The sequence below is a fragment of the Rattus rattus genome, chromosome 10 (assembly GCF_011064425.1).
Source record: "Rattus rattus isolate New Zealand chromosome 10, Rrattus_CSIRO_v1, whole genome shotgun sequence".
NCBI classification, from domain to species: Eukaryota; Metazoa; Chordata; class Mammalia; order Rodentia; family Muridae; genus Rattus; species Rattus rattus.
Genome location: NC_046163.1, coordinates 49,570,928 through 49,585,822, shown reverse-complemented (window position 1 = coordinate 49,585,822; position 14,895 = coordinate 49,570,928). Strand labels below are relative to the sequence as shown.

Here is a 14,895-nt window from a genome sequence, read left to right as displayed (position 1 = left end):
TCTTTATGCTTCATCTATCCCAGACTCGGAGCTTGAGAAGCTGGCAACCCAGTTATGCCACAGGAGCACAAGCAAGCCTGTTCGCTACCCAGAGGACATGGGGAAGGTCTGCTTGGCAAGGCAAAACACTGTTAGGCCTAACTATTCTAAGCAGAGCCCTGACTTCCCCACAGATGTGCAGAATCAGGCACCCAAAGAATGCTGTCAGAGAGGGCTGAGAGCCAGGACTTCCATCCATCAATGGTAAACCCCGTGTGATGTCAGTGGGGGTCTGGACTCCGATCATTACCCAGGAGTAATGAGACTAAATAGACATGCTGTAGTCAGGGGAGGACACTTGCAAGTAGGCACAAAGCACCCACACACACATACACCCCGAGCTCAATGGGATGCTAGAACTGTACAGACATGGGTAAGCACAGGCAGTCCCCTTGGGTGTCTGCAGAGGCCAGTGGGAGAACCACCCTTAGCAACATGGTGTCTTTCTCTTTCCCCTGTTGGGGCATTGATGTGGGATGATAGTAAAACAAAGTTTTCAATGAATCTCAAGTCTTACAATAGTGTAAAGATTCTGGGTTTCACCTGAAAGTCATTTGCCATAGAAGGAATAAGAAAAATCTCAATTAAAACAATAAACTTTATTATAAAAAAGCTTCCCAATTAAAAAAAAATCCTACACTGAAATTAACCAGACCCAAGGGCTATACATGTCAGAGAGCATCTATATAGCTAGAAGAGTCATTCTGAAGATGTGAGAATGACAGAAAATCTCACTCTGAGCAGAAGAGCAAAAGACAATCAGTGAATGTTAACACCAGGATGCTAGCTATGTTGACGTTGTCTGAGAAAGACTTTAAGGAGACAGTCACAAAAATGCTCTTAGGAGCAATCCCAAATATTCTTGTTTTTGTTTTCATTTCAAGTTCATGCCTTACTATATTGCCTAGGCTGGTCTATAACTCCTGGGGTCAATAATCCACCTACCTCTGTTTTCTGACCTGCTTGGGATTTTAGGCATGTGTCACCATGTCTGGCTTCTGTCTTTGAACAGATAAAAACAAAGTAGAAAGTAGAAGCATAAGAATATGTTGATAAGAATTTGTATCCAAATAGAAACATTAGAACCAAAAACTTTGACAGTCAAATAAAGCTTGACCGAAGGGCTCAGAAGCAAATGGTAGGTGCTTTATAAATGTTGCTGGTTGAGTTGAAAGAATTTATTGTGACTATGGATGTGGCTTAACGTCCATGACATAAAAAAAATCACCACCCTTAAATCAAATCACATTTTAAACATACTATATGTTGCTCTTTAAATAATGCTTACAGTAAACATTTGTGTGTTGAAAGCAGGCATCCGAGTATTTGGACTTGGAACTTTGAAAATATCTGGGTTTTTCAGCTGGAAATCAACTCCAGCATATCTTAGGGTTAGGAAGCAACTAATGATTGGGGTGAACTTGATGGGTTCCTGCTGTCATGACTAGAACACAGAAAGGAATGTGGTTTTCTACCATGCTGATCAGACCACAGGTTACTTCATAGAAGCAGGATCAAGTGTTGTATGCACAAAAATGTGTCAACTACGGTAGCAAAAAGTTTGGAAAACGTGTCCAGTAAAGGCTGTTTGCAAATCTTGGATTTAGTGTAAGGACCTGCTGTGTTTAGAAAGGGTTCTTAAAAAATTAGTCTCCCCATTGTGTGCTATTATAGAGAGGCCATTCAGAATGTTTGTTGGACGGTAGCAAGTAGCCATTATGAAAGAGAATCTTTAAACAATAGTTACGGTTCTGACTGAAAATTTGTTGTCTGTAATACTGTTTAAGCTGATTAATCCTGAGTGCTTATAAAGCAGTCTAAGTCTCCCTCCAGTATTGGATGGATGTTACATCTTCCAGGATTAAGAGAGTGGATGTCAACAACTGTGACTGTTTATAGTGGATCAAGCCAGCCATTCCCAGCGCGGCTGAGGTAGAGACCCAGGACGTTCCATCCTTAGCTGAGGAGCTAATGGTGCTTGATGGCTGCTGGGAAAGGGAGAGTCAGTTTCATGCGCCCATAAATGATCCTATACCCACCCAATGCAGGCAACACTACATGCTCTCCATTGATATAAAGAAAAGAATACATGGTGTTGGGAACAAAAAACACAAGATAGGGTAGGAAGTGAAAGGGGAGAAAGGGGGCAGATTTGATCAAAACACATTACATGCAGGTATGAGGTTCTCAGACAAAAGGATTTAAAGTCTCTGTGTGTGTGTGTGTGTGTGTGTGTGTGTGTGTGTGTGTGTGTGTGTGTGTGTGTGTGTGTGTTAAAACTGCTTGCTTCTTCTGATGTTACTTTCTGGGCCTGAACATGGTATTCTACAATCTCCTGGAGACCTTCCAAACCCCATGTTTTGCGAGTGGCCAGCCACCCTGTGCCTCTTATTTAAAACTCCACCTTGCTAAAAGACTCCATTCATTAATGCAGTGTTTCCCTGCCCTCCTTTTGGTTCACAGATGAGTCCAGTCTTCCCTGGTGTCCTGGACAACTCTGTGTATCTGTGACAAAGACCGGAAGGGTGGAGCGGGACTCTGTCCCTGCGGTGGGAGAGTCAGGCCGCAGGGAAGGTGGTTGGCTGTTGAGCTCCTGCTTTCTCTCCTCATCCTGGGGTGCTGCTCCCTGCTTAAGTCACTTCAGTCTGAGTTTGCTCCTCCCCATGCTTACCCTCATGCTTCTCCTGTCACAGAAAGTTGATCACAGCCAGAACGAATATCCTTTGATGAGTAACTGCAAAGGCACTAATTACACTTACCCGACATAGGATAAGCCCCTGTCCCCTCCCAGAGGAGCCTGGGACTACATTTCCCTTGCCTTTAACAGCATCCTCCACACATCATGAAGTTTTATCCTCACCCTCTTCTTTCTTTCATTCCCCTTCTTCCACACCTCTGGATTAATGTATGGCCTCTTCTTCCCCTTGTCTTTTTAATGTCTCTAAGGAAATTTAGAGTCTGCCTGTGCTCCCATGAGGCCTTCTGGGCTCCTGCCCATCCTCTTGTGCCTAGAGAGACACTTTCTTAAAGTGCTTGGAGGAAACTGATCAGACCAGGCACATGACATTTTCCACTTGTCCTTTGGAAGCAATCAGCTCTGAGCCTCTTAGAGGGAAAAGGCCAGGAGCTAAAGGCACGTATTTGCATATGCATTAGCAGCACACAGAGAGCCCTGGTTCTGTCCTGAGGACAAGCCTAACTTATTCATTTACAGCTTCTTTTATTGCAGAAAAAGGAGTGGACGTGGGATGAGAGCAAGATGCTGGTGATGCAGGACCCTATCTACAGGTAAGAGCCCTGCCCAGCACTCGGGAGGGTGCTGAGCCCAGAGAACCTCACCAGCTCCTGGAGCCATCATCTCTTAGGACCCGGTGGGTGCCGACCAAGTTAAATAAAGGACTAATGGCTTTCCCCTCTGAGACCTCATATTTCTGTAGATGTAAATATCTTTAAGATGAGAAGTTTTTCTGGTCATGAATTGCCCTGGGGGGAGGTTTGAAGGATTTCTCCGTGGTATTTAATTCAAATGGCCACATTGTAATTGGAAAGCTTTTCAATTTGTGCTGATTTCTGTGCTACTTGAAATTCCATAATTGCATATATATTGATCATGAGAAGCGAGATAACTGAGTTATCTCTTCCCCCATACTTCCAATTTCCCTGTCGCCGTCTCTTCCACTTTCCTTCCTCTTTAGGATTTGGACATAGTGAAGGGGTTTTGATCACGTGAAAAAGCAAAATGTCCCAAATGAAACCACCAAATGCTTATGGTCCTCCAGAACTCATCTGTGGAGATATTAACCCTCAAGCTGATAGCCCTGGGTGATGGTGGGGAGACTCTGAGGTAATTAGGTCATGAGGGTAGATGTTCGGGGTTAGTGCTCTGATAAGAGAGGCTCCAGAGAGCTCTTAGCTTACTCTTATCAGCATACGAGAACGAGGCTCTTGGGTACCATGTCTAAACCAGAAAATAAACATTTATGAGATCTGAGACTGCCAGTCCCTTGATCTTAGACTACCCAAGAACTGTATGAAATAAAACATTAATGTTGCAAGCCATCTAGCTTACGGGTGTGTTATTATAGCAAACCGAGCTGACATACACTCAGATGTTGCTTTCACAATTAGATTGGTATGACTCCCACAGATGTCCGATGCCTGTCACCCAAATGTTTTTGCTAGAGAGGAGAAAACCACAGCAATAACGCACAAAACCCAGAGCTTTCCGGGGAACCATGACACGCCCTTGATCTGTGGCCACCTTTCTTCTGTCCTGGATTCTGCAGGTCCTGGATTCTGTAGGACCACCTCCTTCTTCTTGTTTTCTCCACCGGGAAAGTAGTCAGCAGGAGGAGAGTTTGGAGACCCAGAGTTAGAATTTTGCCTTTTACCCAACCTCAAATAATTGCCATGCATCTGTTGATGAAGCGAATATGGGTTCTTGAAATTGTTGTTTCCGTGCGTTATTGCAGCTTGTCTTCTTCTCATTAAGTAATTAATGAATTCATCGCCCTTGCTATTAGACTGTAAAGTTCTTTAAAGGAGGAACTATTCCCTGTTCACCTTTGCGTATGTAGTGTCAAGTCTGCGCCTGGCCCATAAGAGGCACTTAATAAGTGGCAATAGGCGGGTAGATGAATGCATTAAATGACTCTATGAAAATTAACATAAGTTATGGTAATTCACTACAGGGAACAATTACTATCTACTTGATTGATGAGAAAAGGCTTTAAGAAGTGGATTGCAAGAGAGCTGGGCTTAGAAGCTATAAATAGACTACCAGTGTGTGTTTTATAAAAGAAAAACAATATTTTATATGAATGTGTGGTACGTGTGTGCGTCCCACATGGGCATGGGTTCCCCCAGAGGGCAGAAGAGGGCATCAGATCACCTGAACCTCGATTAACACTGTCTGATACGGATTCTGTAAGTTTGGGTTCTCTGGACGAACACCAATACTTTTAACACTGAGTCATCGCGTCAGCCCCCAGGAAGAGAGTTTTGTTTGTTTGTTTATTTTGTGGGGTTTTTGTTTGGCTTTTGGAGTTTTGATTAGTATTGTTTTTTTTTTTTTTTTGCACCATATACATAAAACAAAAAGACCTTTTGCACATGCTGTTCATGATTATTTTTAAAAATGAGACACCGTCTACCTAGCCCTGAATGTCCTGAAACTCAGTATATAGACCAGGCTAGCCCTAAACTCAGAGAGCTCCACCTGCCTCTGCCTCCCAGGTACGTAGATTAAAGGTGGGCACAACCATGCCTGGCTAGTTCATGAATTTAAATTTTGCCTATTCTTGATTGGAAGGACTTTCCCATTTGACACACTCCAATCAAGCTGTTTACTTTTAAACGGCTTTATTGAAGTAGAGGGGCATAAAAAAATGAGAACATCTTTGAAATGAATAGCTTGGTAAATTTTGGTACCTATGGACGTTCATGAAACCACCACCTTAGGCAACACAGTAGACATTGTTGTCACCCCCAAAGTCACCGTGCCCCTTTCTCTGGTCCTCCCTCATCCCACTCCATCTTCCTCTAACCGCCACACTCCACTACTGAATTTAGTTCATTTCACATTTATGATATAGCTGTGAGTTGGCAGCCAGCCTGGCCCACAGAGCAGGTTCCGGGACTGCCAGGACTACACAGAAACCTTGTTTCAAAAACAAACAAACAAACAAATTTTAATTGTGGTTTTAGATTTTAACTTTATTTAATTTATTTATTTGTAGGCCAGGCTGTCCTCAAACTTGCAATCCTCCTGCCTCGGACTACCCAGTACTGTAGTTATAGGCAGGCACCATTACGTCTTATTCAGCTTCAGTTTCTGATGGAAGTCAAACTTACCAGAAGAATCTTTGCCAGACTCAAAAGCTGTCTGTTTTTCTTTGGAGATGTTCTAATGTTAGGTTGTATATGTTTTATGATCATGTGGATGATTAGTGTGGTTTCATGTGAGGGACGAACCAAAGTCCGCCCCCTCCACATTCCTCTGTCCTGTGTTGTTTATATCGTTATCGCTCGTGCAGTCATCCTGGCCCTGTTTGTAGGAGATTATTCTTTTTCCACTGAACTGACTGTGTGTGTGTGTGTGTGTGTGTGTGTGTGTGTGTGTGTGTGTGTGTATCCTCTCACACATGTTATTTTTAAAAGTGTTAGAATCTGATAGGCTATTCTAGATGCTATATTTACTCCCATAACGTGGCATTTTATGGTTCTTAAAAATTACATCATGTTATCATGTATTTATATAACTAACTAACTAACTGTGTCAGGTCTTAGCTTGTGGTGTTTCCTAGACTTTTAAGAATATTTACAGTAATTTCTTTGAATTCTATTTTACATGTTCCGCAGTGTTATTTTCCTTAGCCTAAATCCAGAAATGAAGATGCCATGTCTACATATCAATGGTAACTGCAGCTCATTTGATTCTGCTAGTTTTAATTTTTGAGAACTGAGGTTCCGTGAGAGCCCTGGGATGAATATGGGAGGGTGTGGCAAGGTCTTTGCTCTGGAATTTAGTCTTGCAGAGTTGGCTGGGAGTTGCAAATAGAAGGTCCAGAAGGGGTGAGAGCAAAATCTTTCATCAGCCTCGCCTGCTGCGGATTATGAGTCAGCAAATCTAGGAACAGCTATGAGACCGAGATAGAGTCTGCTAGATTCCAAATGCAGAGGGGCCAATGCAGGGTCCATGGGAGGCTGCTGGCTCTTCACGGCGATGCCTTTAACTAAAGCTACTGATATCAGACCTGGACCCACTGCTGTTCAGCAGATTTGACAGTTGTGAAAGAGAGCTGGATGTGGAGTATACAAAATTGAGGACAAATCCCACAAGTCAACTCAAGAAAACCACGATGCTGTCCTCCTGTCTCTCTAACCATTGATCTCCAGAGGATGACGGCTACTGTCATGAAGATGTTAATTCTTCCTGCCTTTAAATGACATAGTTCCTAGGATAAAAATAAGGTCAATAGTGGGCTTACTTATCTCACACTGTGGAAACCATTGCCTTTGAATTTTAGTGTGACTGCCTGGGAATCACCTCCTATTCTCATTGAGTCTGATGGGATAACATGTTTGACTACATCAATCCCAGTGGTATTGACTCCTGACTACTAGAGACTGAACAAGAACACCTCCCTCCTTTTTTTTTTTTAATGCTAGACAAAGTAAATTATGACTGAAAGCCAGCCTTCAGGAAGCCAACTGCAGTCATTCTCTAGTTCTTTAAGTGACCAAACCAGGTAGATTTATTCCCAAATGGTTTCCAGACACTTCTCAGAAATGGCATTAACATCCAAACAGTTGCTGTGGTAATATGGAGGCAGGACAGACACATTCCAGAGTTGATCACAGTTTAAGGATACAATCCAGCATGGAAAAGAAATCATAACAGCAGGAACCCAAGGCAGCTGTCATATCACAGGCACAGTCAAAAGCCGGAGAGTCCTGAATACTTTGGCTCACCTGAATTTCTTTTTATGCAGTATTTAGTGTTTTCTGAGGCAGGGAATCAGGTTACCCACAGTAGCCAAGTCTTCCCATCTCAGGTAACCCAATCAAAATAACCCTCCACTGGCATGCTTAGGGGTTCTTCTCTCAGATGTCTCTGGATCTCATCAAATTGACCACTGAAAGCTGGGTGGCGATGATGCATGGCTTTAATCCTAGCACTGGGGAGGCAGAGGCAGGCAGATCTCTGAGTCTGAGGCCAGCCTGCTCTACAGAGTGAGTTCCAGGTCAGCCGAGGCTACACAGAGTAACCATGTCTTGGAACAAAGAAACAAAGAAACAAACAAACAAAAATAACAATTAAAATTAACCATCCCGGGGCCCCAACCCTTCTTGAAGATTTCTATGTAGATAATGGTTGATTAGAGAGACATTTTCTTCGGTGTGTTGTAGCCATCGGTATACACATTCCCGATAACAAACTCTCACTCATGAATCTATAACAGCCCTAAGAGAAAGTCTCTGGTTTGCTAAAGCAAACAAATAAATGGCATGTAAATAGAAGAATGAGGTTAGTAAAGAAGAAGAGGGGGAAGGAGGAAGAGGAAAGGGGCATTGGGAGAAGAGGAGGGTAACAAAAAAGAATAGTGGGAATATGTGTGAATATAATCAGAATACACCACATCTATATATATTTAAATGTTATAATCCAATAAAACTCACTATTATGTATAACTGTAACTAATATATATTACATGTTAATTGTATTAGTCAAGGTCTAGGAACAGAACTAAAGTTCCCAGAACAAAACAGGCAGTTTCCACTGTTACCCACCAGAACTGTTTGCTAAGACCCTATTACTAAAGACGCTGGCTTATTCTTCATGGCTTGTTCAGCTTGCCTTCCTATAGCACCGAGGACCACCAGCGCAAGGCTTGCACTGCCCATTCTAAGCTAGGTCCTCCTACATCCATCATCAATAAAGAAAATGCAACAAAGTGTTGCCCACAGGCCAGTCTTTTGGGAATATTTTTTCAAGTGAGGATCCCTCTTCCAAAATGGCTATAGCTTGTGTTGAGTTGACAGTCAATCTGGCAAACCTAGATTCACAAGAGAAACAAGGCTTGATTGAGGATTTGTCTGTGGGTGTGTCATTGGGGAATGGTTTTGATTGTTAAGTCATGTGTGAAGAACCAGCCCACTGTGGGCAGCATCATGCTCTAGGCATGGGCTGTTGATCCCTATAAGAGTAGAAAATGATAGATGAATAGCAATTACTCAGCATGGGTGTATTTGTCTCCCTGTTTTGCTCTTGAGTATGATTGTGATGTGACCAGTTAATTCAAACTCTTGCCACTGTGGCTTCTTAAAGTAATGGGTATCACTTGGAGTTGCAAGTCAGATATAGCCCTTCTCACTCAGTTGCTCTTGGTCATGGTATTTTATTGCAGGAACAGAAAAGAAATTACAGCACCTGTAAAGAAACATACTTTTCAGAACAATGGAAGCCAGAGAACACTGAATTATTGTTAAGACTATGTTAAGAGCCTGTCAAGGACTAAACCTTAGAAAGAACTCCTTAAAGCATATTAACTGTGAAAAATCAAGCAGGAAAAAGTCCTAGGTAACTTTTGTAGAGGAGCTGAGAAGTAGGTGAGGAGAACACCCATTCTGGGGCAAGGATGAGGAGTTTGGATCAAGGAGAGTAGAGACAGAAGAAAAGAAGATGTGAGGGTATTTGGGTGGGTGGTGGGAAGAGCTGTCTTGGTGAAGGGTGTGGATAGAACCTTTCAGTCATTTGGCAGAGGCAAAAAGAATCGTGATGTGGTGAATTGGAGCTTAATGATAAGGTGAAGCAGAGATCTATTTTAAGGAGAAGAAACGGTACCATCCTCACAGAAGGGAGGGGGGAATGCTTCCTAGGAGACAGAGATTGGCAGTCTGTAAAGTCTGTAAAACTTTGGAGCGCTACTATTTTTAGGCATGTAATTACACACAACTCCGAACTGAGACATATAGGTAGGATCATGTCATTATGAGAGACGGTAGAAGCACTAATCATTAGTCACTCTCTTGTTTGATGAGGCCAAAGAAAAACATTTTCAGTACCCTTAAAACTCTCAGAAATTTATACTGTCTCTTTAGAATCAGGGATGATTCTGCTCCACAGTATCCTGTCTTAATTAGGGTCTTATTGCTGTGAAAAGACAGCAATGACCAGAGCTACTCTTATAAAGGAAAACATTTAACTGGGGCTGGCTTATGGTCTCAGAGGTTTAGTCCATTATCATCATGGTGGGAAGCATGGCGGTGTGCAGGCAGGCATGGTGATGGAGGAGCTGAGAGTCCTACATCTTAGTCCAGAGGCAGCAGCAGAGAGAATGTGTACCACCCTGGGCATAGCTTGAGCATGGGAGACCTGAGAGCTTACCCCCACTGACACACTTCCTCCAGCAAGGCTACACCTACTCTAATAAAGCCACACCTCCTAATAGTGCCACTCATTCAAAACACATGAGGCCAAGCATTCCAAACACATGAGGCTATGGGGACTATATCTATTCAAATCACCACACATCCTTTCTGCATTAGTCAAATCTCAGACACAACAACAAATACTCAACCCATGTTTCTTATAAAGTAAGACGAGGTTTATTCAATTCACGGTTCAGACAGCTCCATTGGTTTGAACCTCTAGTGGAGGTTGCTTATGACCGAGGCACACATCAGAGTTACTGGTCAGGTGAGCCAGGGAGCAGAAAGAGAACGAGTGTGGATTCTGTAGTCCCTTTGGGGGTCATCGCCAATTGACCTAAGGAGCCTCTTATAAGGACCTAATTTCTCAAAGATTCCATCAACAACCAGTAAGGACCATGTCTTTATATATGCACTATTAAGGACACCGCCAAACCATAGCACTTTCTTCCAGACCACCACAATTTCACAACTCAGTCCCTCCTCTCGATTCCCAATGTACTCTAGATGGAACCCAAGCTACAAAGGCTCATAAAAGGTCATGGAAGGAGGTATAGACCTGGAGCTTGAGCCAGCCCTTGCTTATGATATCTCCTAGTGACTGTGGTTATCTGCAGCTTCCTGGACTGTTTCTAAAAGGATGAGTACTTTCCCCTCCTCCAGCTCTTACCTCCATCATACGGCTACTTATGGATCCCCTGCTAAACGGGAAAAACCCCAATCTGGAGCAAGAAGGCAGCCAGGCATAGGGTTTTCTCCCTAACTCTCCTATGGCTTTTCTGGCCAGCTCATTTGACAAAGATAATTGTTCTGTCACTCCAACCATGAGTAATGCTTCATGAAGAGTTGATGTTTTTATTTCTTCCGGCGTTGAGACCTTTCCTTTACAGTGTCTCATACATATGCATGAGCAAGAATAGCTCACCCAATTTTCTGCATGGGGAACATTATGAAAAGAACTGACAAGAAGAAGGGGAGAGCATTCATTCTGTCTGGCATCTATTACCTCCCAGGACTGCTCTTGTGATCCCTGTTCACTCTGGGAGAAATCCCCCTCACTAATGCCCTAACCCTTTTCACCTTCTTCTGCTTGTCAACACTACACCCTCATAGCCTGTGGGAGACCCCTTCCTCTATGAGATTCCGCGGCCTTCCTCGTGCCTTAGAGCATCTTCATACCCCTGCAATGTGTCTGTCCTGGATGCTCCTTCCTTTTATGCTCAGCCTCAGCTGCAGTTGGTTCTCCTTGGCTCGGTCTCCACAGGCTCTCTGCCTCTCCTCACATATGTTCAGCCGTCCCTGCCCTGAAGTAACCACCCTTGAGTCCTGATGATCTCATGCAAGAATATATCCTCTGCCAGCCCTCTTTCCTTCCCCCATGTCATGGTCCTATCTTCATCAGAACCCTGTCTTACGGTTAGTTCCTCATGGTCTGACTTTGATATACGTCATAAAACCAGCTCCTTTTGTGTTCATTGTATATTTTCTTCACGTGTCAAAATACACGGTCATGTCTCCTTTGCATCATTTCAACTACATCCCTGCCACTTTGTTTATCTTTTAGTTCTGTTTATTTTATCTCTCCTCCCTTTGTTCTCATTGCTATAGAGTTATGGGCAGTCTTTTCCTTCTTTGCTGGGCAAGTTCTATATTGAGTCTTTATTCCTCTTCACAGGGCAAAAGGGTCCCCAGTATTTCATTGGTGCATAGTGAGTCTCAGTAAACACCTAGATGGACATTGAGTTTCCAGCAAGGATTGAGGACTTATAAATCATTGATTGCAGCCACATGCTCTACTAGAAATGTGTCTGACCTTTTTTTTCATCTTTCTTCCTTTGCTTTCATTACCTCTTTTCCGATGCCAGTATATGCTACTCTATAGAAATCAATGGGAATGTTAATACTAAAGGACTTTGCCCCTATCCAAGGCTTTCACTCTGGCTTCAACTCCTATGATGGAGCAGGTGTTTAGGGAAATATGATGCAAACCCAAGTTCTTTTTACATTAATTTATCATTGTGTATGCATGCATGATTTGTATGTACGTGGATGAGACACACACATGGAAGTCAGGGCACAGTTTTGTGGAATTGGTTCTCTCTACTTTGATGTGGGTTCCTGGCATCAAATTTGGGTCAGTACAGCAAGTACTGTACTGGTTGGTTTTGGTCAACTTTACACAAACCTAGGCATGTTTGGGGAGAGGGGATCACAGTTGTGAAAGTGCCTTTATTAGATTAGCCTCTAGACAAGTTTTTGGGCATTTTCTTGATTAATGGTTGATGTGGCAAAGCCAAAATCCTAATGGGCAGTACCAAAGTTGGGCTGGTAGTTCTAGGTTGTATAAAAAAACAGGGTGAGCAAACCATTGGGGCAAGCCAGTCAGCAGCATTTCTCCATAGCTCCCATTTCAGTTCCTTCCTCAAGCTCTTGCCTTGACTTCCCTCCATGATGGACCTAATACTGTGAGCAGAAGTAAACCCTTTCTTCCTCAAGTTACTTTTAGTGGTGATGTTTTGTCACAGTAGTAGAAAGTGTCACTAAGACACTTGCTGAGCCCTCCGGCCAGTCCTCAAATAAGTTTTTTAACTGACTAGATAATATATCAATGTTTCCAAGGGAGAAACTAACAATACTCACTCTGTCATCAATAACTTATGTTGTATCCATCTTATCTCCCTGTTTAGGATGCAAATATATGAATATGCTGTGTTTTTCAAAGTTCAGTATAATTTTGCACTGTGATTTTCCCCATGGTGAGTTTGGCTCTGAATGCGCTGAAGCGAAAGTAGCATTGTAGGAAGTCCAACCTGCCTTGGAGTGCGCTGTAAGACACTCATGGATAGACACTCATGTCCATGGGACGGACACAGGAAAGACTGCCCAGTCATCTGAATATAATAGGAAATATCAGTGTCTGGCCAATACAGGTGAAACACATCAACCTGTGAGCTGTTCTAGTCATGGACAGACCAGCGACGTCTGAGTAGAGAGGGTAAGTAAAGGAGTGCGAGGGGTTCCAGGGACCTCCACTTGGAACGCCAACACTTTCACAGCTGTCCTTTCTGTCTCTTGTGGCATCCCACTTGATTGGAAATTCACTCCTGGTAAAAGGATCGAGCTTTGTATCGTGTTCTTAGCATAAGTGCTGTGAAGGCAGGGGCAATACCTGATTTGTCTACTGTTATAGCTCTGGTACTTGGAAAGATCCTTAGTTTATAACAGGTATTCAGTATGACCATATGACAGAGGTAGGGTAGGCTAGAACTTCTCCTTTGCTCTGCTAAAACATTACTTCAGGGCTGAGGGCCTAGCTCAGAGATAAAGTACATGACTAACATGTGCAAGATCCTGTGTTATTCTGGGAGTACTTATTGTACTTGTACAGAACCTGATTCCATTTCCCAGTACCCACCCACATGGTGACTCACAGCTATCGGGGACATCCAGTGCCATCTTCTGACCACTTGAGGCACCAGGCATACATGTAGTATATTTATTTCTTTCGTGTGTGTGTGTGTGTGTGTGTGTGTGTGTGTATGTATGTATGTATGTATACGTATACATATATGAAAGCAAAACATTATACAGGCAACACACACATAAAATCTAAAACTACAAAAAAAAAAATTACAAAGATCCTGTGTTGGATCCCTAACACCATCAAAATAAGTGAATTCATAAATAAAATCCTTAAACTGCTTGGATTGAAAAGGCTATTAAGTTTATTTACCCTCTTGGTTGGCTTACAGTTTCAGAGGTTCAGTCCATTATTATCATGGCAGGGACTATGATGGCAGGCATAGCGCTGGGGCAGTAGCCAAGAGCTTATATCCTGATTTACAGGCAGCAGACAGAGTGTGAGACTGGGACAGTATGGGATTTTGAAACCTCCAAGCCCACTCCCAGTGACACACCTCCTAATTCTTCCTTAACAGTTCTACCAACTGGGAACTAAACATTCAAATCTACAAGCCTGTGGGAGCCATTCTCATTCAAATCATCACAGGGGCTTTGTCCTTTAATTCATTTTGGTTGCCTAAAGCCCAGCCCAAGAGTAGTGGATACAAAGCCCACTACTGAGAGAGTAGACAGGCAGATTCAGCATCCCCTCTGGGCCTGGCCTTATAGGGTATCTTTTACACTAATGATGAAAAATTCAATTATGCCAGCTTAGGTAATGTCACATAATTAACATTGTCTTCCAGCAAGAGGATTACTCTGTGGAGGAAGAAGCAGGGACCTGGGGAGCCAGGCTGGACCCAGTTCTGCCACAAAGTGCCTTTCATTGCTCAATGCTTCATTTTTCTCCTTCTTAAATATGCAAAGAGAATTGATTCAGAGTTTGTGTGGTGGCCCTGAAGAATCTCAGATGGGAAATGTGTGCAAAGGAAAACCCCTTCCTCCCTGATGCTAGGCAGGCATTGGCCTAGGAGGCCATTGAGTAGTCTTGACACTTGCTAGGATATCAAGTATCTTTGAAACTCTGATTGAAGCTGGGAGAAAGACTATACTTGTATACTCCCAGCCATTCTCTCACCTCAGCCTTCCAAGTGCTGGGATTACAGATGTGAGCTACTATTGTAAGAAAATTTGTGAACTTACAATTCTTTCATGCCATGAAGCGTTGAGTACCATCTTTAAAAAGTTTCATTTAAGGCAAAGATTTTTCCATCAGCATTTCTACTTCTGAGGCTAAAAAAAAGAGCTGGTAAGCACAGAACAAAAATCAAAGCTATCTAGTTTTCTTAATAATTTAATTGTTTAAATGATGATGATTTTACCTCACCAATCTAGGAGTCATTTATATCTTGTTAGATATAGTGGAGTTTTGTTGTTCAAAAACAAAATAATCTTACATCAGTGAGCTTTAAAGGAGTAGCCTTTATGGTATTCTCAGTGTCTCTGGAACCTTCTGGATTA

The 14,895-nt window shown here is 42.8% G+C and overlaps 1 protein-coding gene across 2 annotated transcripts in view; it reads left to right on the top strand.

Annotated features, from left to right (window-relative positions):
- Positions 1–14,895, top strand: part of LOC116911004 (carboxyl-terminal PDZ ligand of neuronal nitric oxide synthase protein-like) — a 286,728-nt gene that overhangs the window by 208,839 nt on the left and 62,994 nt on the right. The window contains exon 4 of one of the 2 annotated variants that reach the window (XM_032914731.1): positions 3,269–3,327. In XM_032914731.1, the coding sequence (XP_032770622.1) occupies positions 3,269–3,327 (59 nt within the window). Of the gene's footprint in view, positions 1–3,253; positions 3,328–14,895 lie in introns of both variants that reach the window. The other variant, XM_032914730.1, reaches the window with a different exon arrangement.